The following is a 22,552-nucleotide window of genomic DNA, read 5'->3' as shown; positions in this document are numbered from 1 at the left end:
AATAATAAAAAAAAAAAAAAGAAATAACTTTTGAATCTTCACTACCTAATGGATAAAACTCCAAATCTCAAACTCCCCCAAATCTGAGCTAACGTTTTCACCTTCATTGCCCATGTCTCCTTCCTAGGAATCCCAAGTCCCACTATGCCAGACTTATCTTCTTCCATACACTATGAACTTACAGTATAAGCTTTCCTGTGTTGTTAAGAACATTTTTATATGTATAGTCTATAAGGGTCCTTTCCCCCCAATAAGTCTATATGATATGATACTTTGTCACAGTTTTAATAATTCCTATATTATTTGTTCTTTTTAAATTTCTGAGTGTGTGTGTCTATTTTGAAGATATGAATAATGGCAGTCATGTGGATGTTGAAGATCATCAAGGATTGATCCTTGTCTTCTACCTTGTTTGAGACAGGATTCCTTACTGTTGGCTACTTCATACTCAAGCCTTGTGAGCTTTTGTCTTGCGAGCTTCTAGAGTCTGTCTGTTTTCTGTAGGATGAGAGATGCATGTGGCTTTACCTGAGTTCTAGGAATGAGATCTCAGGTACTCATACTTGAAAGGTAAGCATCTTTTACGGTGACATCTCCAGCCTTCTTGGTATACTCTTTTTATTTTTAATGTTGTATGCTTCATTGACCAAATCAAGTTACCTGTCTGAGCTTGACACTAGTCAGAGGATTAAATGTAAATTTTATAAGAAAAAGCATTAAATATGTGAACGAAAGGCCGATATAAAATAATTTGTTATTTTTTTTATAATTACAACCATTTCAGACTCTCCATTCAAGACACTCAAGTCTCCACTGTCTGTGCTCAAAGTGCCTTCAGCCCTGGGAGAATCTAAAACTCCGTCTGTCAGTATTCCTAACTCAGTCTAAGATTTACAAATGATGCTGTAGACACTTCTTCTCTTATTATCTTTTCTCTTCCTGTCGTTCCTGACTTAGTTTTTCTTTCTTGTTTTTCCCCTCCTTTTATCATCTTTAAAATTTCTTTTCAGTGCTACGGACGGAACTAAAATCCTCACACACATTGAACAAGTGATGCAGAACTGAGTTACAGTCCCAGTCCAATACTGTGATTTCTAGGTGGTTTGTTTTTCTAGAATTGTTTTTGATTGATCTGAAGGTCTATGAATTAACAACAACTTTAAGTGCCCTAAAACAGACACACATAAATTCCTACAGTAGAACAGAGACTTGATATTGGAAAACGCATAGTGAAGAGAATGAGGACTGTATACAGACACTGACATGCCGTTGGGGATACGTTGCCACAGAGTTACCTAGGGAATAGGCTTTAACTAGACCCTGATTTTGTCAGTGCTTCCCTTGGTTCTTGGCTTGAACCCATGTAAGGAGTTCATCAACACAAGCATATCTTCCTGCCTGATTCTTTCCTCTAGAGGACTGGAGAAATGTAATGTCAATTCATATCTCAAACAGTCACAGTTTTTAAAACCCAAAGCTAAGTGTTCCAAGTTTAGCAATATGTAGTCTGCTTCTTTTCTATTTGAACTCTGCATCATTGGTCAAACCTGTAATTCTTTTTGAGACAGACTACACTGCTAATCACAATTACTATGGTTCTAAACAATAAAGCTTTCTTTCCTACTCTCTATACATACCTATCATAGATACACAGCAGCTCTTTCCAAATAGCATTCAATTCCACAGCCAAGCTGGTAAAGTAGCCACTGTTGGGAGCTAACTTGATCTTGTCATGACGGGAAAAGAGGAGAGAAAGAGTAGCACACATGGGAACCAACAATTTTGTCTGACAAAATTCTCACTCCGGGCGTGGTGGTACACGTCTTTAATTCCAGCACTCGGGAGGCAGAGGCAGGCGGATTTCTGAGTTCGAGGCCAGCCTGGTCTACAAAGTGAGTTCCAGGACAGCCAGGGTAATACAAAGAAACCCTGTCTCGAAAAACAAAAAAAAAAAAAAAAAAACAAAAAAACAAAAAAAAAAACAAAAAAAAAACCTCACATTCTCACATTCCATTTCTTACTAAAGAAAGTCACATGGTCAAAGCTGATGTTACTGAGGCAGTGAGATGCCCTCTCTTTCTAAGGGTAAGCAAAAGGAACTTGTAAATGACATAATCTACCACACACAAAGTCCCTACTGCTGAGAGTCACACTGAAGTTTGCAATCGCCCCTCTACATTGGCTTTTCTAAACTGTCGACACTACTGTCTCCAGCCCTGGAATATTCTTTCCCCTAAGTTTAATATGCAAAATTTAAGCTTTGACAATTTGACCTGTTAGTTGGTTACAGTTTAGTCAAATTTATATTGTGTAATTCTGCTTTATTGATATTTCAAAAGGCTTCACCTGGTTGTCATATTATTATGTTTAGGAACTAGGCTATTAATATTTTTTTAAAAAGTCAACAAAACAGTAAATGTCTAGACTTTCTTTTGAATCGTGGCATTTCTGTATATCTACTTACTTTTTATCACCAATATTTATCATTCCAAATGAAATGTTCAGCAAAAGGTCGTCCTGTCGTGAAATTCTGTTGCTAGCAGCCTCACTATACTCACTACCATTACTTCTCTTGTTTCCATGTGAGTACTTTCTGTACTGATTTTCAATATAACCATACTCATTACGATAATATATAAAGGATTACCAAGATTGTTACTCTCTCAGTGAGCTCCTTTTTCTCTCCTCCATTGCTATGTCTGGACCAGTCACTCATGCCTCTTGCTGTTTGTTATAATACCTTGGTAATTTCTTCTTTTAGTTTAGTTTTCAACTCAGATGATATCCCCAGAGGCATCTTTCCTTGCCCCTCTAGCTAAAGCAATCTTCTTTCCTCCACCTCTCCCATGTCATTTTTCACTGTTATTTATTTTATTGGCACAACTATGATTATCTAAAGTTATCTGTTTATTACCTGTTCTTCTTAGTCAACATGGTACATCTGTTAGATCACAGTATTTTTTTTTTCTCCTTCAATACTAAATCCCTAGAAGCTGAATGTTGTTCATGGAGGTGTATGTCTGCAATGCCAACTCTTGGAAGGCTGAGGCAGGAGGATCTTGAGTCAGAGACCAGCCAAACCAAAAGCAACAAGATATGGTACAGAGTAGGTACTTGGCAAAAAGTTTTCAGAGAGAGAGAGAGAGAGAGAGAGAGAGAGAGAGAGAGAGAGAGAGAACAAACCATGCCAGCCTTTATATGCATAACCTTCAGTTTATCATCCATGGTCCCCTCCTTGTTGTATCCAAACAAACATACTTGAATTCCTCAATTTGATCCTGAGTCTTTTCTCACTCTATCTCCTAAGTTACTTTAGCCAGCCATACAGCTCATTTCCTAATTAACAAAAGGGCTCCATTTATTTTCTACTCTAGATATGTATTCTGCTCTCGAGATATACCGTGGGTGTTGCATAGACACTCATCCATTATTTCAGTAATTGGCATGGATATTTTCACGACTGCTCACCACTAAAGTTCCGATACTATTCTTTTTCGCTCATTCACCCATAGCTATCCAACTATCAGGTCAGGTTGATACCACAAAATTTTCTCTGAAATTTTTGCTGATTTTTTTTTTCCCAATCATTACATTCCCTCCCTTGGGACAACTTAAAATTCTCTCACATGGACAGCTACAATAGTCCTTTTCTCTACTCCATTCTTCATAGCAAAAGGAATTCTTTTCAACCATATAATCTTATTGGTGGACTTCCTAAAGTCCCGAACATGAAGTCTTTGTGTAAGTGGTCCCTGGCTCAGATGTGGCTCCTATTTCGCCTTCCCTTTTAAGTTCCTTCCATGGCAGACTGTAGGCTTCGTGCCTTCATGTGAATTGTCTTCCTATACACCTCCACCTGAAGCCTGCACTGGGCTAATGCTACCTCTTCAGTTTAGCAGTTTCGGCGAAAACCTCTCCTCTTTTTGGTTTTATTATTTGAAACGTTTTAAGCTATCTAGGGAGTCCAAATTGGTGACTGTGATTCGAAAGTGCCCATTAAACCTGTCCCAAGGAAGGAATTTTGGGTAAACGTAAATTTGCAAGGAGATAAATGTACATTGACTTAGGGTGGTAGAAAAGGTTAAGTTCAGGAACATGACCAATGAAGATACGTTTAAGGATTCAATACTGGACCAAAAAGAGATGGTGGCATTCTGCAAAACTTTGGGGGGCGACGACTCTTCAATAGTGCCATGACCTAAGAATTTAGAAATCACATTGCAGAAACTATGGCCAGCTTTAAGTCACTTACTAGTGTTTCAACTTCTGTCCCTAAGCGCCAGTGAAAGTCAGGAAGCAGCTGCAGTCTTAAACCGCAGCCGTTGACCCCGGCGGCTGGAGACTCGACCTGTCCTGCGGGATCCGGGCGCTGAGCCTGCAGAGGCGCCTGGCAGCTCCCTCCGGGGCCCTCGGGGCGGCGCGGCGCGCGCCCCACACGCGCGCCCCCAAGCGCGTCGGCGCGCGGCCCTGGCCGGGAGGCGCCGCTAAGGAAGCCGCGCCCGCCGCCGAGCGCACTGCCAGCGGACCGCCGGATGACCCTGAGCTACACGCATGCGGTCCCTAAAAGTGCCTGCCTCACCAGTCGAGACGCTCTGCTTACTCTGCGAAAAATAAACCTATCAAAAAGATGCATGGTGGAGACTTGATGGATGCTGAGCTCGACCACAGGAAGAAGTGGTCGGACCAGTTAGGGCGATCGCGCGAGGGCTGACTACCTAGTCAGGCACCGTAGAGGACAGCCGCATCCGGGCTTTCCTGCTGCAGGCTGCCCTCAGCGCCAGGGGTCCTTCAGGTAGGAGGTCCTGGGTGACTTTGGACGTCCGCTCAGCCAGGTTGTAGAAGCGGCTTAGCGTGTTTCCTAGCCTTCTCTCTGCGTGTAGGGTAGGCCTGTGCCGCAAACATGCTCCGCCAGATCCTCGGGCAAGCCAAGAAGCATCCCAGCGTAAGTTCACGGTCTTTGCCAGGGTGGCCTCTTGGCTGTGGTTGCTCCTGCCCGTGTCCCCTGGGGACGTTGTCTTTTCTCTGTTCCTTGGGGTTACATTCTGTCGTTGGGCTGAGCTGATTGCTTGAAGCCTGCCTCTGCTGGGGGTGGTGGTGAGGTTGCCTGAAGCAGAAGGTGGCAGGCATTAGGGAGGAAGGTAAACATTCTGAGTGTTGGAACACCGTGGCCACGATCTCTCAGATTACTTGGTCCCAAGACGGGTGAGTGGTACATTGATTAGAATCCAAGAGAAGCCAAGTGTCTTATGCAGCTCTTGGACGCTTTTAGATTCACTGCATTGCACCACCAAACCTTCAGTGCAAGGGATCATCATCCTGTAATCCCCACTTTGCTTGGAAAACTTGACATTTGCAAAATTGATGGAAGTTGTCTTGACATGTCACTTTCGTTCAGTATAGCTCTATATAGTAGGATGCTGTGTGCCTAAAACTCCCATTGACGGGCCTTAATCTTTGCCTTAAGCCTGGTTTGTTAAATACTCAGCAAAATCAACAGCAATTCGTTTTCAGAGTTCATTCCTAAAACAAGTGCTTTTCATAGACATTTCTGTCAGCAAGTTGTGCTCTTTACTTCGTCGAGGTCACAGAACTTTTAAGGGTCACTTTTCAGTAGTTTCCAAAGGGATTTCCCCTCCCAGCCTTCCAGGGAAGTATTTCCCATTACTTCCAGAGAAGCAATGAAATTTAATGGGAATGTTGTTAATAGGAATGTACTTAATAGGATTATTTGTCCATATAATTTAATCCATGTAAGGAAGTTGGACTCTTAAGCCAACACCATCCTGATGTCTTTTTACAGAGACCATGCCTTTAGAATACAATCGAAAGAAACACTGCTTCAATCTAAGTTCAACCGAAGATTTAGAGGCTAACATATATAGAAAGAAACCAGTGTGCCCTTATTTGGACAAGATCAAGGAATGTGATGATGGCTACTCTTTTTTGTCCATTTGTTTCTAGTTGATTCCTCTCTTCGTATTTATTGGAGCAGGGGGTACTGGAGCAGCACTGTATGTGATGCGCTTGGCACTGTTCAATCCAGATGTCAGGTGAGTGTAAAAGCTTTAATACTTGGATGGCTAAGAATCTGGGCTGGCGACCACAGTCACAGGAGAAGTAACAGAGTAGAAACAACTACAGTCTGTAGCCTTGCAATCAGTCCAGGGCTGCTTCTACTGCTGACAATTTACTTTGCTGACTTCGTGAGCTATCTCGCCTCCCCAAGTTTTAGTTTCCTATTGTCAAGTAGAATTGCTAATACCAACTCTTACATTTTGAAGGTTGGATAACACTTGAGGTTTTTTGTTTGTTTGTTTGTTTGCTTATTTATGTTATGGCTGTTGTTTTGAGGCAGCCTCACAATATACATCTGGCTGTCCTGGAACTCACTGTGTAAATCAGGTTGGCCTCTCTAGTGCTGGAATTAAAGATATGCACCATCATGCTTGACAACAGTTGCTTTTTTTGAAATATGTAACCACGATTCCTGTTGTATGTGAATGTGACTTACTTTTTCCTCTATAAACTGATCTTTTTTTAGTTGGAAAATGATAAAAGCCAAATACAAACATTCCCATTATAAAGACAGGGATGTAGACAGATATCCCAAAGAACATTGTTCTGTGATTTTACAAGTTGCATGCATGTTTACCTATAAACTCTACTTCTATTTAACTCTGTAATGAAAGTAATGCCTAATAAAAAGTGAGATTGATCTATTCAAAGTACTAACTTCTAAGGAAGTATTTTAAAAACACTATTATAAGTAGTGTTTTATTACTGTAAAAATTATAATATTTTATCTATTTTTAGCTGGGACAGGAAGAACAACCCAGAGCCATGGAACAAACTGGGTCCCAATGAACAATATAAGGTAAGGTACAAAATGGTTAAAAATTGCAGGAAAGCGTATTGTAGCAGATGTGGTTGTGTAGTAGTTCTCTTGAAATGGGAAATTCTGTTTTCATGATAATGACCTTTGCCCCTGCCCCTTGAGTTAGCTGGGACTGAGGGTTAGTGTTTCCTGAGCTTCGGGTGCTGCTGCTGTTGAAGTGCGGGCAACTCTGGTCCCTTGGGTGCTTTGCTTGACTCTTTCATCTTGGTAAGATTCAAGTGTTTTCAGTGAGGATCTGTAGGAAGAAATGAAAGTTGGAATTAAATTTTGACATGAGCCTCATAGGTAACCTTTAACATCTTCCCAGAGGAGTGCTCTGTGTAGCTGGGTTTTTTGTTTTTTTTGTTTTTTGGTTTTTTTTTTTAAAGAATGTGTTCATTCACCCAGAATATTGATTTCACAAATGAAACCTTTCTTATTTGTAGTGCTTTTACATGCAGACCCTCACATTACCAAAATATTGCTGTATTTGGGTATAATTTCATGTCATACAGATTATCTATTTAAAGTATTCCATATGTTTTCTGTTACTTCCAGCTGTTTCTAAGCAACCAGTAGTTGTTTACCTTAGCACTCAGGAAGACACACAGAGCCTTCTTTGACTAACACCTGGGGAAAGTGTCTGTGGTAGACATAGGTGTTCCTAAGCACTATTTATAGCAGCTTTTATGATTTACTCTTTATTTGCTTAAAGCTTTTTGCTTGTCCCAACGATAATTTGGCTTTTAAGTACTTAAGTTGCTGTCCTCTAAAGATACAACTGGAAATTTACTAGCCACACTGAAACAGGCTGTCTGATATGTGTTTTTAACAATGTGCTTGAGAAACAGTAAACAGATAGTCTCACTTGTAATTTTGTCTTAGGAATTTAAAGTACCAGTTATTCGGGCGAGGGAATGTATCTGCATATAACATTTTAAAAGGAGAAAAAAGAACTAGAATTTGGATGTTTAACCAAAGAATATATTGGAGTATTGTATAAATATTTTTCAGAAAATGTACCAGATGATTCCAATAGTTATGCCAGTTACCACTGCCTTGGAAAATGATGACACAGGCTGATGTGAGGCCATGTGACCTGGAGGTGCAATGTTGCTGCTGTTTTAAGACCCTATTGTTAGAGCTGGCTGGAGATGGCAGCACACAGCTTTAATGCCAGCACTCAGGAGGCAGAGGCAGGCAGATCTCTGACTTCTAGGCCAGCCAAGTCCACACAGAGAAATTCTGTCTCAGACCCAATTGTGTGTGGCATAGCTTGAGCAGCACTGTGTACCTGTAGCTAATAAAAGGTAGAAGTGAAGAAAGTTGCCATATTGAAGTAGAGATGAAGAGAACTAAATCTAGGTATTTGAAAGCCTCGAACGGATGATGTCTATTTTTGCTTCTATACCCAAGCAATGAGGTAAACTAGGTATCGTTAATTTTTCTGTCACCTAAGAGAAATTTTTGAGGATGGAGTTTATGTATTCTTGGATGTCTAAGAACTCACTCTGGCCTTGTACTCAGAGATCTGCCTGCCTCTCAACCCCCAGTGCTGGGTCTAAAGACTCGTGGCTTCACCTAAAAGAATTAAAGGGAGTTTTCTTTATCCTGCCCACAGAAATTAGATTTCGATGTATGCCTTTCTGTGACAGATGTGAGATGAGATGGGAGGATGATGTTGACCACTGTTTAACTATTTTGGCTTTTGATTCATTATTCTTTCCATTTCTCTTGAGAACAAAAGTGACATATAAGGGCTTCTCATCAGACTTAAGATTGGAATGAAGTGAATGTGGAGTAGTTAACTTAGAAACAGCAACGTGAATAAAAAGGAAAGGTCTGTGGTGGTAAGACAGTAGTATTTGAGGTGGTGATGGTAAGTCTCATAGATAGGGAAGTTTAGGCAACAGAAGTTTGTCATAGTTGTGGAGGTAGGGCGTGTGGGATCTATAGGAGGAAAAGAGGTAGATGCTCTGTCTTGTTTTCCTTTTATAAAGAAAATTGTCCGGTTCTGATGGCTCTGCTCTTATGACCTAATTACCTTTCAGATATTCAGTTTATCCCATCGGGGGCTAGAATGTGAACAGACATTTCAAGAGGACATGAGTATTCAGTTCATAAAAGGAGGTTATTGGTTCCCCAAAGGAAAAGTGAACGTAACAATAAGAGATTAGACAAAGATGGGATTTAAGGATTAGGGGGGCTGGAAATACATCAGTGAAAGAAATGCTCAAAAGCCCCATCAGATACAGCAACCTAGGATGCATTTGAGTAACCACTGTTAAGAAAGCCAGCAAATAGCAGAGACATGGATGTGAAAACATAAAGGAGACTTAAAAGTTACTTGCATAGAGAAGTTTAAGTACAAAGCCATACATCAAAAGCCTGTTAGCTTTGAGAGAGAAAACAAAACAAAACAAACAAAAAAAAAACAACTGTTGAGACAAGGCCCCTCTACATATTTCTGGCTGTCCCCTGGAACTCAGTGTGTTGACCAGGCAGGCCTTGATTTCACAGATACCTACCTGCCTCTTTGCCTCCACAGTGCTGGAATTAAAGGCGTGTATCATGTCTGGCAAAACAGTTGGTTTCAGGAAGTAACCATGGCTGTCTTGGAACTTAATATATAGTTAGGCTGAACTTGAATTCACAGAGATCCACCTACCTATGCCTCAGGAATGCTGGGTTTAAAGGTGTACACTACTAGCATCACCACACCTAGCTGTAGCTTTGGTTATTTGGTTGGTTGGTTGGTTGGTTTGGTTTAATATTTTTTTAAAGATTTATCTAATGTATTTGAATATACTGTCGCTGTCTTCATACACACTGGAAAGGGGCATCAGACTCCACTACTGATGGTTGTGAGCCATCATGTGGTTCCTGGGAATTGAACTTAGGACCTCTAGCAGAGCAGTCAGTGCTCTTAACCACTGAGCCATCTTTCCAACCCTGTAGCTTTGTTTTTAAAGATTTATTTTTATTATTTGAATACATATATTATGTGTTAACTGAACCTAATTGTAGGTACCTACTAAAACTATGGGTGTCAGAGTCCATTGAGGTTACAGAGGTGGTTGTGAGCCACCCCAAATGGGTGCTGGGAACTGAACTCTGTGGGCCTTTAGATGGGTGGTACATGCTTTCAGCCATTAAACTAGCTCCAGCCTTTTAGTTTAGTCAGTTTTAAGTATGTTATAATTTGATATTCTGTTAGATTTTTATAAAGCAGTGGGAATGTAAAGGATTGAGGTTATTAAGATAAACAGAACAGCTATTCATTGTTGACATCGACTAGATGTTTATTTTCTTTATAATATATTATACCTGCATATCTACTTGTAAATATCCTAATATGTGAATATATTAGGGACTAGTATTCTGTTGTCTTGGTAAACTGATTTTTAAGACAGAGCAAAGAATACTGATAGTTTACTTAAGATTTTCTGCCCCACAAAACCCTAGGTCTTTGTGTATATACCTAAGGATGAGATGGTAATATACTTGAAAATTTCGAGGTTTTTGTTTTTTAAAACTCAAGTAAGGGGAAGAGGTTCTGCTGGTAAAGTACTAACTTAGCACATACAGAACCCTGTGTTCAGTCCTTAGCACCTTTAAAACTGAGTGTAGTGGCTTTTAGTCTAGTGCTTGGGAGGAAGAAACGGAAAACCTCAATTCTTAAGATCATCCTCAGACATACCACTGAGGCCACCTTAGGCTGTGTGAGCAGTGTGTGTTTGAAGTAAAAGGGGTTTGAAGAAATCTGCTTGAAAACAGATCTTTGTGAACCACTTGTTTGTATATGTTTTTACAATGGAAAAGGATGAATGTAGGCCCTCAAATAGGCTAAGCTACTCCTGTGCCTTTGAACTTTGACAACAACTCTTAAGTTCTCTCTTAATACAGACTTCTTTGTCACTCTTACATTGTTGTCAGGAGACACCATGACAAAGGCAGATCATATGAAAGAGAACATGTAATTGGGAGCTTGCTTACAGGTTCAGAGGCTTGGTCCATTAACATCTTAGCAAGGATGTTGTGGCATCCTTGCAGGCAGGTGTGGTGCTGGAGAATATACATGGAGCTCCATCCTGATCTTCAAACAGAGAAATAACTCAGTGTGGCATGAGCTTTTGAAACCTCAGAACCCACCTCCAGTGACTCATTTCCTCCAGCAAGGCCACACCTAATCCTTTAATCCTATCAGAGGTTATTCCTTGGTAACTAAGTATTCAAATAATGACCGTATGGGGATCATTCTTATTCAGTCCAGCAGTTCCTTAACCCAGGGGACAAGTCTATATATTTACCTTCTGTTAGAGATTCCTGAATATAAATAATCTAGATGAACTAAAAACTTAAAAAAGGATACAAGTATGATTCTGAAGGAATCACTATTGTTCATTTTGCAGTGGATTCTCTCTATTGGTCTAACTAGTAGAATATACTTAAGCTTCAGGTTAGGTGCCTATTTACCTCACCAAAACTATCTTGAAAGACTGCAATTTTAGATAAAGTAAATTTTTGTGAATTAAGCTTACATCATAAAATGTTTGTAAACTTTTTTATTTATAAATTGTTACTAAGAAAGTTGAGTCATCAAATTCTAAAATTTCTGTGCCATGTCAGTTTTTGACAATCTAAAATGTTTTTTGTTTTGAAGTTCTACTCAGTGAATGTGGACTACAGCAAACTGAAGAAAGAAGGCCCAGACTTCTAAACTGTGAAGTTCACTGTAAAGCTGCTGAAAATGAAGGTCTTTCAGAAGCCATCCGCACAATTTTCACTTAAGCAGGAAATATGTCTCTGAATGCATGAAATCATGTTGATTTTTTTTGGAGTTTATTACGCTGATGAATAAACCTCTGAAACTTGATGCGTGTCACTATTTAATGCTGAAAATTCATATGGGATTTGATAGCTAGGATATAAGAAATAAAGTATTAGGATTTAAAGAATCTCTTGAATTTCTCTTAATACATTTGAAAGTGAGACCTTATGCTGCTTTAATAAGTGTGTGTGTGTGTATATGTGTATATATATATATCTCCAGGCTTGGTAACTTCAAACTGGAAATTAAAAGGCAACTGAGAAGAATATTCATGCCTTTGTTAAATGATGAACAAAATAGAAAGCTCTGGATTCCTGTTACTGGCTTTGATTGAAACACAGTTAGCATTTGGGTCAACTTGACATATATGGAGTTATCACAGAGAAAGGAGCTTTAGTTGGGGAAATGCCTCCATGAGATCCAGCTGTAAGGCATTTTCTCAATTAGTGACCAAGAGGGGAAGTTCCCTTGTGGGTGGTGCCATCTCTGGGCTGGTAGTCTTGGGTTCTATAAGAGAGCAGGCTGAGCAAGCCAGTAAAGAACATCCCTCCATGGCCTTTGCATCAGCTCCTGCTGCCTGAGCAGTCCTGACTTCTTTGAGTGATGAACCACAATGTGGAAATGTAAGCAGAATAAACCCTTTCCTTCCCAACTTGCTTCTTGGTCATGATGTTTGTGCAGGAATAGAAACCCTGACTGAGACACATTCTTTACCTTGACATTTTTATTTTCAGGGTTATTCATTGCACTGGTACTAGCATAAGAGGATCTCCGTCTGTCCCTGCTAGCTGTTAGCCAAAAGATATTAAAGACTTTCTATTGTGTGGCTTTGGCAGATGTTCAAAGGTTAGAAAGTAATCAGTGACTTTAAAATTGGGTCTTTGAGTTCTACTTAGGTTGGAGAATAGTGAATATTTTGATATTTCCCAATATATACTTCAGGCCCCTGAGCTCAGATGCCCCTATGGATAAAAGATTTCAGTGGTGGCTAAGCAAGTAAGCATGTATCCTATAACAAGTTTTTACAGATGTGTGTATCAATCATGACATCAGAGACTAATTTAGTAAGATAATTTTGATTTTTAGCATAAGTATATAAATTTTATTTGTAGTGAAAATTTGGGATACATATTAAATCTCATTGTAAAAGCTGGGGAAGTAAGGTTTGGACTAAATTATCAGAAATTCAAATAAATAGATATTGAACTCAGACTGAATTTAGTGTGGAGAAGTTCAGTTATTTCTCCTTTTTAAAATATCTTTTATTAAAACAATTTTCGAATTTAAATATATTCTCACCATATTCATCCTCTTTCTCAAGTCCTTCCTGGTGTTCTCCCCACTCCCTAATCACCAAACTTTTAAGTTTTTTTCTTGGAAAACAACCACCCGACAGAACAAAACTAAGAAAACCAAATTAACCACCATCCAAGAACTAAAAAACTAAAAGTGCAGGTGTGCGCACACACACAAACTGGGCTCCATTGTATGTTGATCAACATTCCTGAACTTGGGATGTCACTCCATATACTCAGGGTCATGCCATTGGAAAAACTCTCCCAGAAGGTTTTAAAGACAGCTCTGATGTTAACTTTTACTCTATTTTAGGTTTCCACTCATTATCTTCTCAAATATATCAAAATATAAGACAAAACAAAAACATTGAAGTTGGACAAGACAGAAGGAAAAGAAGCAAGAGTAGGAGACCCACTTGTTTGTACTCAAGAATCCCATAAAAACCAGTAAACTTGAAGCCATAAGATATATGTGGAGGAAGACAATGCAGACCCTGTATACATGATGCTTCACATTCATGGCTGGGTGTTCCAAGGTCTCCCACTGGGCAATACCTAGCTGTGGGTTTCTATATGTTCCCAGGAGGAAACTTCTCTGGTGATGACTGCATAAGGCACTAACCTATGAGAATAGCGGAATATCATTAGATGTTTTATCATCACATGTTTTAAAAGACAAATATCAAAGCAGGTTGTGAGAATCATGTCCTACGCCCCAGATACCCAGTGTCCTAGGGACCATTCCATGGAAGATCCAGACAAGAAAGGGGAAGCCAGAGCCAGGAGCGAAGCCATCTGCTAGCCGGGAGGAGCAACCAGATGGATCAGCCAGCCCCGTGGAGATGTAGGATGAGGGGTCGGAGGAGACATGCGAGCCACTGCCCCCTTCCTCTTGAAGGAGGGTGGAGATAATGGGCTTCACTCGGCAGAGCAGGACGCAGATGATGAGGCAGCTGACGATACAGATGATACCAGCTCTGTGACCTCCTCCGCCAGCTCTACTACCTCCTCCCAGAGTGGCAGTGGTACTGGTCGTAAAAAGAGTATTCCCTTGTCCATCAAAAACTTGAAGTGAAAACACAAGAGGAAGAAGAATAAGGTCACCCGTGACTTCAAGCCTGGAGACAGGGTGGCTGTGGAGGTTGTGACCACGATGACCTCAGCTGATGTGATGTGGCAAGATGGCTCTGTGGAAATCAACATCTGCTCCAATGACCTTTTCCCTGTGCACCACCTGGACAACAATGAGTTCTGCCCTGGGGACTTCGTGGTGGACAAGCGAGTCCAGAGCTGCCCAGACCCTGCTGTCTATGGTGTGGTGCAGTCTGGGGACCATGTTGGCCGTACCTGCATGGTGAAGTGGTTCAAGCTGCGACCAAGTGGGGATGAAGTGGAGCTCATCGGAGAAGAGGAGGATGTGAGCATCTATGACATTGCTGACCACCCTGACTTTCGCTTCCGCACAACTGACATTGTCATCCACATTGGTAACACAGAGGATGGGGCTCTACCCAAGGAGGATGAATCCTCAGTGGGCCAGGTGGCCCGAGTGGACGTCAGCAGCAAAGTGGAAGTGTTGTGGGCTGACAACTTGAAAACCATCATCCTGCCACAGCACTTATACATCGAGTCTGACTGAGATGGAGAAGTCAGACTACGACTCCATGGAAGGTAGCACCAGTGGAGCCTCCTCAGATGAGTGGGAGGACGACATCGACAGCTGGGAGACTGACAACGGGCTCGTGGACGACGAGCACCCCAAGATAAAGGAGCTGGCCGCCATCCTGCCTGTGGAGTAGCCGGCTGCCCCGGAGGAGGACAAGGGCATGGTGATCACAAGGGCGCCGTGGCCATGGCTGCCCCTGTGGCAGGGCTGATGGAGAAAGCTGGCAAGGACGGGCCTCCCAAAAGTTTCCGGGAGCTAAAGGAGGCCATCAAGATCCTGGAGAGCCTCAAGAACATGACAGTGGAGCAGCTGCTCACAGGCTCCTCCACCTCACCCACCGTGGAGCCCTAGAAGCCAACCCGAGAGAAGTTTTTGGACGACATCAAGAAGCTCCAGGAGAACCTCAAGAAGACCCTGGACAATTTGGCCATCGCCAAGGAGAAAAAGATGGAGGGAGTACCTGACACAGAACGCAAGGAGGAGAAACCTGAGGTGCAGTCACCAGTGAGAGTCGAGTGACCCAGTGAGACACCTGTGCTGTGTCAGCAGTGTGGTGGCAGGCCTGGCGTCACCTTCACCAGCGCCAAGGGCGAGGTCTTCTCTGTGCTGGAGTTTGCACCCTCAAACCACTCTTTCAAGAAGATCGAGTTCCAGTCCCCGGAAGCCAAGAAGTTCTTCAGCACAATACAGAAGGACATGGCTCTACTGGCCACCTCACTGCCCGATGGCATCATGGTCAAGACTTTTGAAGACAGAATGGACCTCTTCTCGGCACTGATCAAGGGCCCCACTCGGACTCCCTATGAAGATGGCCTCTACCTATTTGACATCCAGCTGCCCAGTATCTACCCTGCAGTGCCCCCACCCCCACTTTTGCTAACTCTCCCAGTGCAGTGGCCGCCTGAACCCCAACCTGTATGACAATGGGAAAGTTTGTGTCAGCCTCCTAGGTACCTGGATTGGAAAGGGGACAGAGAGGTGGACAAGCAAGTCTAGTCTTCTCCAGGTCCTCATCTCCATCCCAGGTATGATCCTGGTGAATGAACCATACTACAATGAAGCTGGCTTTGACAATGACCGGGGCCTGCAGGAAGGCAGTGAGAACAGTCGCTGCTACAACGAGATGGCATTGATCCGTGTGGTGCAGTCCATGACCCAGTTGGTGCGACGACCTCCTGAGGTCTTTGAACAGGAGATTCGGCAGCACTTCAGTGTGGGTGGCTGGTGGCTGGTGAACCGAATTGAGTCCTGGCTGGAAAACTATGCCATGCTGGAGAGGACCCAGGCACTGCCCAATGGGGCTCCTAAAGAAAAAAAGAAAAAAAAAAAAAGACAAGTATTTGTGTTTACCCCAGGTCCCCAGTTCCATCTCATGGACTGGGCCTTAAATCAATTACTGGTTGGTTACTCCCACAAGCTTTGTGGCACCATTGCCCTAGATATCTTGCAAGCAATGCAGCATTGTAGATAAAGGGTTTTTGATTAGTTTGTTTTTCTCTTTTGAGAGCATACAGTCAGTGTACGAAGTATTCAATGTCTTTTCTGACACTGAACCATACGGGTAAAGGCTCTATATGTGGACCAGCTCAACATGTCCACATTCAGTGGGTTGTGTAGGTGTCTTCAGCAATGGGGCCTTGCTGTAAGTTTGTAGAGAGCAACCTATAGTCTGGGCAAGAGCCTGAGTTGTTTGGTGATTCCCGTGGGGCCCCCTTGGCCAGCAACTCAATTAGATGTAACCCAACCCCAGTATTGGAAGTTTTGTTTGGTGACAAGAGATAGCCATTTGGGACTGTCTTCCCCCATTATTTAGCAATTTCATTTAGATGTACAGTATTAGGTTTCCATATTACCCCTCAAATGCCCTTAATTTTAGCTGTCTCAGTTTTCTCTCCACAGTCCCCCTTCTCTCCCTCCCAACTTGATCCTCCCATTCCAGCTCCAATCTTTCCATCTATATCTATTTTTATTTCCTTTTCCTAAAGATATCTATCTGTTCCGGCTGGCTTCTTACTCTATACCTATGCTCTGTGGGTCTATATTGTAGCTTGGCTATTATTGACAGCTAACGTCCATATATAAGGGAATACATATAGTATTTGTCTTTCAGGGTCTGGGTTACCTACACATTAGCGTTTCTAGCTTCATCAATTTACCTGCAAATTTTATGATGTCAGTTTTTTGTTCTTAATGGTGCAGTAATGTTCCATTGTATGTAATGTACCACATTTCCTTTAACCATCCTTTTGTTGAGGGACATTTTGTTTTCAAGTTCTGTCTATTTTGAATAGAGCAATGAACATGGTTGAGCAAGAGTCTCTGTGTTAGGATGAAGCATCCTTTGAGTATATGCTCAAAAGTGGTATAGTTGGATCTTGAGGTAGATCAATTCCAATCTTTCTAAGGAACTGCCACATTGATTCCATAGTGGATATACAAGTTTTCACTCCCACCAGTAATGTATTAGTGTTCCTCGTACTCCACATCCTCACCAGCATGAGCTGTCACTTGTTTTGCTAAGCTAGCCATTCTGACAGATGTAAGATAAAATCTCAAAAGAAGTTTTGTTTTGAATTTTTCTGGTGGCTGTGAATATTGAACATTTCGTCAAACATTTCTTAGCCATTTGAGTTTCCTCTTTTGAGACTTCTCTGTTTAGATCTGTTCCCCATTTTCAACTGGGTTATTTGTTTTCTTGATATCTAGTTTCTTGAGTTCTTTATATAGTTTGGATGTTAGTCCTCTTCGAAAGCCTGATAGAATTCTGCACTAAAACCACGTGGTTCTGGGCTTTTTTGGTTGGGAGACTTCAATGACTGTTTCAGTCTTACTGGTGGTTATATGTTTGTTTAAATTGCTTTTCTGATCTTGATTTAGCTTTGGTAACTTGTATGTATTGAGAAAACTGACCATTTATTTTGTCCAATTTGGAGGCGTATAGGTTTTTATAGAATATCCTCATTATTCTCTGGATTTCCTCATTGTCTACTGTGTGCCTCCCTTTTCATTGCTAATTTTGTTAATTTGGTTCTCCTCTCTGTGCCTTTTAGTAATGGATAAGGGTTTGTCACTCATTTTTTTCGAAGAACTCTTTGTTTCATTGATTTCTTATTGGGTTGTATTGTTTCTATTCCATTGATTTCATACCTGAGCTTGATTATTTCTTGTCATCTACTATTTTTGAGAACTTTGTGTTCTACAGCTTTCAGGTGTGCTGGTATGAGATATCACCATTCTTTTTAAATGTATAATGAACCAGATTTACTTAGTGCTATGAACATTTCTGAAGCACTGCTTTCATTGTGTCCCATAACTTTGGATATGCTGTGTACTAATTTTCATTTCTTTAATTTTTTTCTTATTTCTGTCTTGAACCATTTTTTATTCAGTAACATTCAATAGACAATTCTTCATGACTTTATAAGCTTTTTGTCGATTCTATTGTTTTTGATTTCGAACTTTAACCCATGATGGTCATATAGGATGTAGGTTGTTATATTGATTGTCTTATATCTCTTGAGATTTTCTGTATTTCCAGCTATGTGGTCAATGTTGAAAAAAGTTCCATGAGGTGCTGAGCAATATTCTTTTGTGTTTGGGTGAAATGTTCTGTAGGTCTCTGTTAGGTCCACTTGTTTTATAACATCCATTAGCTCCAGTATTCCTCTGTGTAGCTTTTGTCTGGTTGACCTGTCTGTTGGTGAGAGTGGTGTATTTAACTCTCCCTCGACCAGTGTGTAGTGGTCAATATATGATTTAAGCTGTAGTAGTGATTCTTTTACAAACTTGGTTGTTCCTGTGTTTGGGGCATAGGTATTAAGAATTGAAATGTCATCTTGGTGGTTTTTTTTTTCTTTAATGAGTATGTAGTTGTCCTCTATCTCTGTTAATTTGTATTTGGTTTGTCAGATATTAAAATGCCTACATCAGCTTGTTGATTATGTTCATTTGTTTGGAATATTTTTATTTTCCCAATCCTTTATTCTGAGGAGATGTCTATCCTTGATGTCATGGTGTTTCTTGGATTAAGAAGAAGGGTGGATCCTGGTTTTGCATCCATTCTGTCAGTCTTTGTCTTGTTACTGGGGAACTGAGACTGTTGATGTTGAGAGATATGAATGACCAATGAATGGTGGTTCCTGTTGTTGTTGTTGTTGGTGGTGGTGGTGGTGGTGGTGATGATGTGTCTGCTTATCTTTGATTTTGCAGCTGTGGGCTTATTATTGTTTTCTTGGAAGAAGTTAAGCAGTTTAGGCTGGAGTTTATCTTCTAGTACCTTCTGTATTGCTGGATTTGTAGATAGATATTGCTTAAGTTTGGTTTTATCATGAAATAGATTATTTTCTCCATCTGTGGTAATTGAAACTTTTGCTTAGTATAGTATTCTAGGTTGGTATTTGTCTGTTAATACTTATAGAATATCTGCCCAGGCCCGTCTGGCTTTTAGAGTTTTTTGTTGTTGTTGTTTTGTTTTGTTTTGTTTTGTTTTTTGAGACAGGGTTTCTCTGTGTAGCCATGGCTGTCCTAGAACTCACTCTGTAGACCAGGCTGGCCTCGAACTCAGAAATCCACCTGCTTCTGCCTCCCGAGTGCTGGGATTAAAGGAGTGCGCCACCACGCCCGGCCACTTTTAGGATTTTTATTGAGAAGTCAGGTATAATTGTAATAGGCCTGCCTTTATATTTTACTTGTTTTATTTTCTTACAGATTTTTTTTAGTTCAATAAATGTGCCTTCTTTATTATTTTTTTCCAGTGAATACAACTTTTAGGGATAATGCACATATTCTTTAAACAGCAACATCACCATATTTTAGAAGTCCCTTCAGAGATATTTCTGTTTAAATAAAGATTTTATTTTTTTCTCACAGCAAAATACACAGTATAGAATGCCATCTTCTCTAATAATTTAAAAATATGTTATTCTGCAGATATAATTTTTTATTCCAGTGTGTAATTATGTCATAATTGTGTTTTTTAACTTATTATTTTATTTTATTAGATATTTTCTTTATTAACATTTCAAATGCTATCCCGAAAGTTTCCTACACCCAAGATTCCTTCTTTGTTCTGTACATTTAGTGCTTTAAATTTATCTCCTGAGGGGATTTTTTTTTCTTGTCCAGTCTTTTTGGTGTTTTATATGCTCATTGTATTTTAATTAGCATTTTCTTCTTTAGGTTCTGGAAATTTTCATCTATGACTTTGTTGAAACTAACTTCAGGACCTTTGACCTGTTTCTTCTCCTTTCTCTATTACTAGTACTCTTAGATTTGGTCTTTTCATAGTATTCCAAGTTTCTCAATGTTGCATGCCAGGATTTTCATTCAGATGTAACATTTTCTTTGACTAATGCATCCATTTCTTCTATCCTGTCGTTAGTGCCTGATTTAATGTTCTTTTCCATCCCTGGTATTCTATTGGTGAGGCTTGCCTCTGAGGTTTCCATTCAAGTTTCTAAAAAGCATAAAATTTTGTCAAGCAATGGGATCTTAGTTATATGTAGTGAAGTAACTGAAACCCATCAATCAGTTCCAAATTAATGTCCATTGATTTATAATTACCTTTGCTACCAAGATGATTCATAAACTAGTGCATTTGTATTTGATGTTTTTTGGAAATTTGCAGTATCCAGACCTTACATACACAAGTAAAATGTACTAAATCACAATAATTTGAAGTTTAGTAAGTTGCGTTTTTTTTTTTTTAAATAATAAATCCACTTGAAATACTGAGCCCAAATGAAATTAAAAAAAAAAAATCACTAGTGAGTATAGAGCCCTCTGGACCAATCACCTCTTCAAGGTCTTATGTCTTAACACTGGCACTGGTGAAAAGTTTCCAAAAAATAAACCTTGCAGACACATTCAATCTGTCTTCAAGTATGTCTATTATTTTTAACCTAACTCCTACACCAACTTAGATTATTAGACTAGCCTCTCAGCTTCTTTCCTTGTGTAGAATACCTTCTAACCATAACCAGCATCATCAGAATGTGACCTTCCTCTGTTTAATACCTATCATTTAAAAAAAATGAAAACCTGCTAACCTTCTGGGCCCACTGTTGTTGTTCTGGTTATTTTATTTACATTCCGCTGGTTGCCCTCCTCTTGGTCTCCCCTCCGCAATTCCTCATCCCATTCCTCCTCCCCCTGCCTCCAAGAGGATTCTCCTCCCAGCAGCTCTCCCCCCTTCCCTTGGGCCTCTCTAAGGCAGACCTATGGTATATTTATGCCAGGGGACTCAGACCAGTGGCCCTGCTTTCTACCAACTCTCCACTTTTCTCACAAACCCAGCCAAGTAGACTTCATTTATCTTGTATGTAGAGATATGTTCCTGAGTGGAATGCTGTCTTTGTCTTTCTATTTAAACTCTCTTTCCCAAATACTGTATGTTAGCATATTGTTTCTAGTCTTTGCACCAGCATCTTTTTTGTTAATCTTTTTCATCATCCTTTCCTCCTTTCCCCTCATTTTTCTTCGTCTCCTCTCCTCTCTTTTTCTTATCTTTTTTCTTACCTTTTTTTCTCTGTTTTAATTTTTCTTTAAGGTCTCTCTCTCTCTCTCTCTCTCTCTCTCTCTCTCTCTCTCTCTCTCTCTCTCTCTCTCTNTNTNNNNGTGTGTGTGTGTGTGTGTGTGTGTGTGTNTATGTGTGAGGTTCTCCCTTTCTCAACCAGGTTAAAGAGATGGGGGGCATGGGAGCTCAGGTTCTGTGTGCTTCTGTCATAAGCACCATCACTGCACTTGACATCAAAGCCATCTTTGCAACATGACACTTCTTGTGTAAGATGTTACATTCTACCTCACTTTAATCACACAGTATCATTTTCTTTACTTGACATTCACTAAAAAAAAAAAAAAATCAAAAAACAAATAACATCTTACACTGACTTATTTTCTTTGATGTATTTATACCAACTAAAAGGAAAGCTCCATGAGGATATATATGCATATATATGAGGATATGTATATGCACATACACATATATATGTATGTATGTATTCATGTCAGGATATATGTATAAACACATCCTCATATATATACGTCTATACATATATGTATATATAAAATAATTTTTGTTGTGCAATATATTATAGTTTTATGGCCATGTTTTCCTATCCTCCACCTCCTCTAAGATTCTTTCTGCCTCCCCACCCACCCAACTTCATATCTTTTTTTTCTCTCTCTCTTTAGTAAACAAGCAGGTAAATAAACAAAAAAAACCCAGAATTTATAAAACAAAAAACAACAAAAACAAAATACAAAGAAAGCACAAAACCCACCCAAACACACAAAACAAAAAGCAGAAGGGAAAACAAAAACCCTTCACAAGATTGGAAACCATAATATATAAGCCAAAGACCAGTAAGAAGAATAAATGCCCAAAGCAATATACGATTTAAAAAGAAAAGTCTACAGAAATACCAATGAGTTCCTTTAGTGTTGAGCATTTACTGATGAGGATAAGGACTAACATTAAGTATGATTAACATACCCACTGAGACTCCATAGGACAAAACTAATTTCTCCTTTACTAGCATATGTCAATTGCAAATATATTTTTTTGAGAGATTAGGGCTCAGGTTCACTTCCTCTTTTCAGTGATCGGACCCCATCTGACTCGAACTTGTGTAGGCCCTTGCCTGTTGCTAGTACATCTATTAGTTAATATGTGTATCAGTCCTGTTATGTCTGAAAGACATTATTTCCTAGGTTCTTCCAACCTGTCTGCCTCTCACAAATTTTCAGACACCTTTTTTACACAATTCCCTGAGCCTTAAGAGAAGAGGAGGGGTTTGATAAAGACATTTCATTTAGAGCTGAGTGTTCCAAAAGAGTGCTCGCTCTCTCTCTCTCTCTCTCTCTCTCTCTCTCTCTCTCTCTCTCTC

General features: G+C 40.2%; 2 protein-coding genes and 1 pseudogene across 4 annotated transcripts in view; 2 read left to right on the top strand and 1 right to left on the bottom strand.

The window, feature by feature from the left end:
* Phf14 (PHD finger protein 14) overlaps positions 1-4,441 on the bottom strand; it is a 169,153-nt gene extending 164,712 nt beyond the window's left edge. Inside the window, exon 1 of one of the 3 annotated variants that reach the window (XR_003843301.1) lies at positions 4,253-4,441. Coding sequence is in view for 1 of the 3 variants with exons in the window: in XM_021190300.2 (XP_021045959.1) it covers position 4,253 (1 nt within the window). In the remaining 2 variants the exon portion in view is untranslated. The remainder of the gene's footprint in view (positions 1-4,252) is intronic. The other 2 variants (XM_021190300.2, XM_029535674.1) reach the window with 2 other exon arrangements.
* Positions 4,442-4,793: 352 nt separating this feature from the next.
* Ndufa4 (NDUFA4 mitochondrial complex associated) lies at positions 4,794-11,750 on the top strand. Its single transcript, XM_021191344.2, has 4 exons — positions 4,794-4,942; positions 5,962-6,050; positions 6,814-6,874; positions 11,538-11,750. Exons 1-4 carry the CDS (start codon positions 4,901-4,903, stop codon positions 11,592-11,594), a joined length of 249 nt encoding a protein of 82 aa, XP_021047003.1. The 5' UTR covers positions 4,794-4,900; the 3' UTR covers positions 11,595-11,750.
* A 919-nt stretch (positions 11,751-12,669) lies between these two features.
* On the top strand, positions 12,670-16,137 carry LOC110316733 (annotated as a pseudogene).
* Positions 16,138-22,552: the final 6,415 nt, after the last annotated feature.

This window comes from Mus pahari, chromosome 2, assembly GCF_900095145.1.
Source record: "Mus pahari chromosome 2, PAHARI_EIJ_v1.1, whole genome shotgun sequence".
Taxonomy (NCBI): domain Eukaryota; kingdom Metazoa; phylum Chordata; class Mammalia; order Rodentia; family Muridae; genus Mus; species Mus pahari.
Note: the sequence above shows the minus strand (reverse complement) of the source record. Positions and strands in the feature narration are given on the sequence as shown.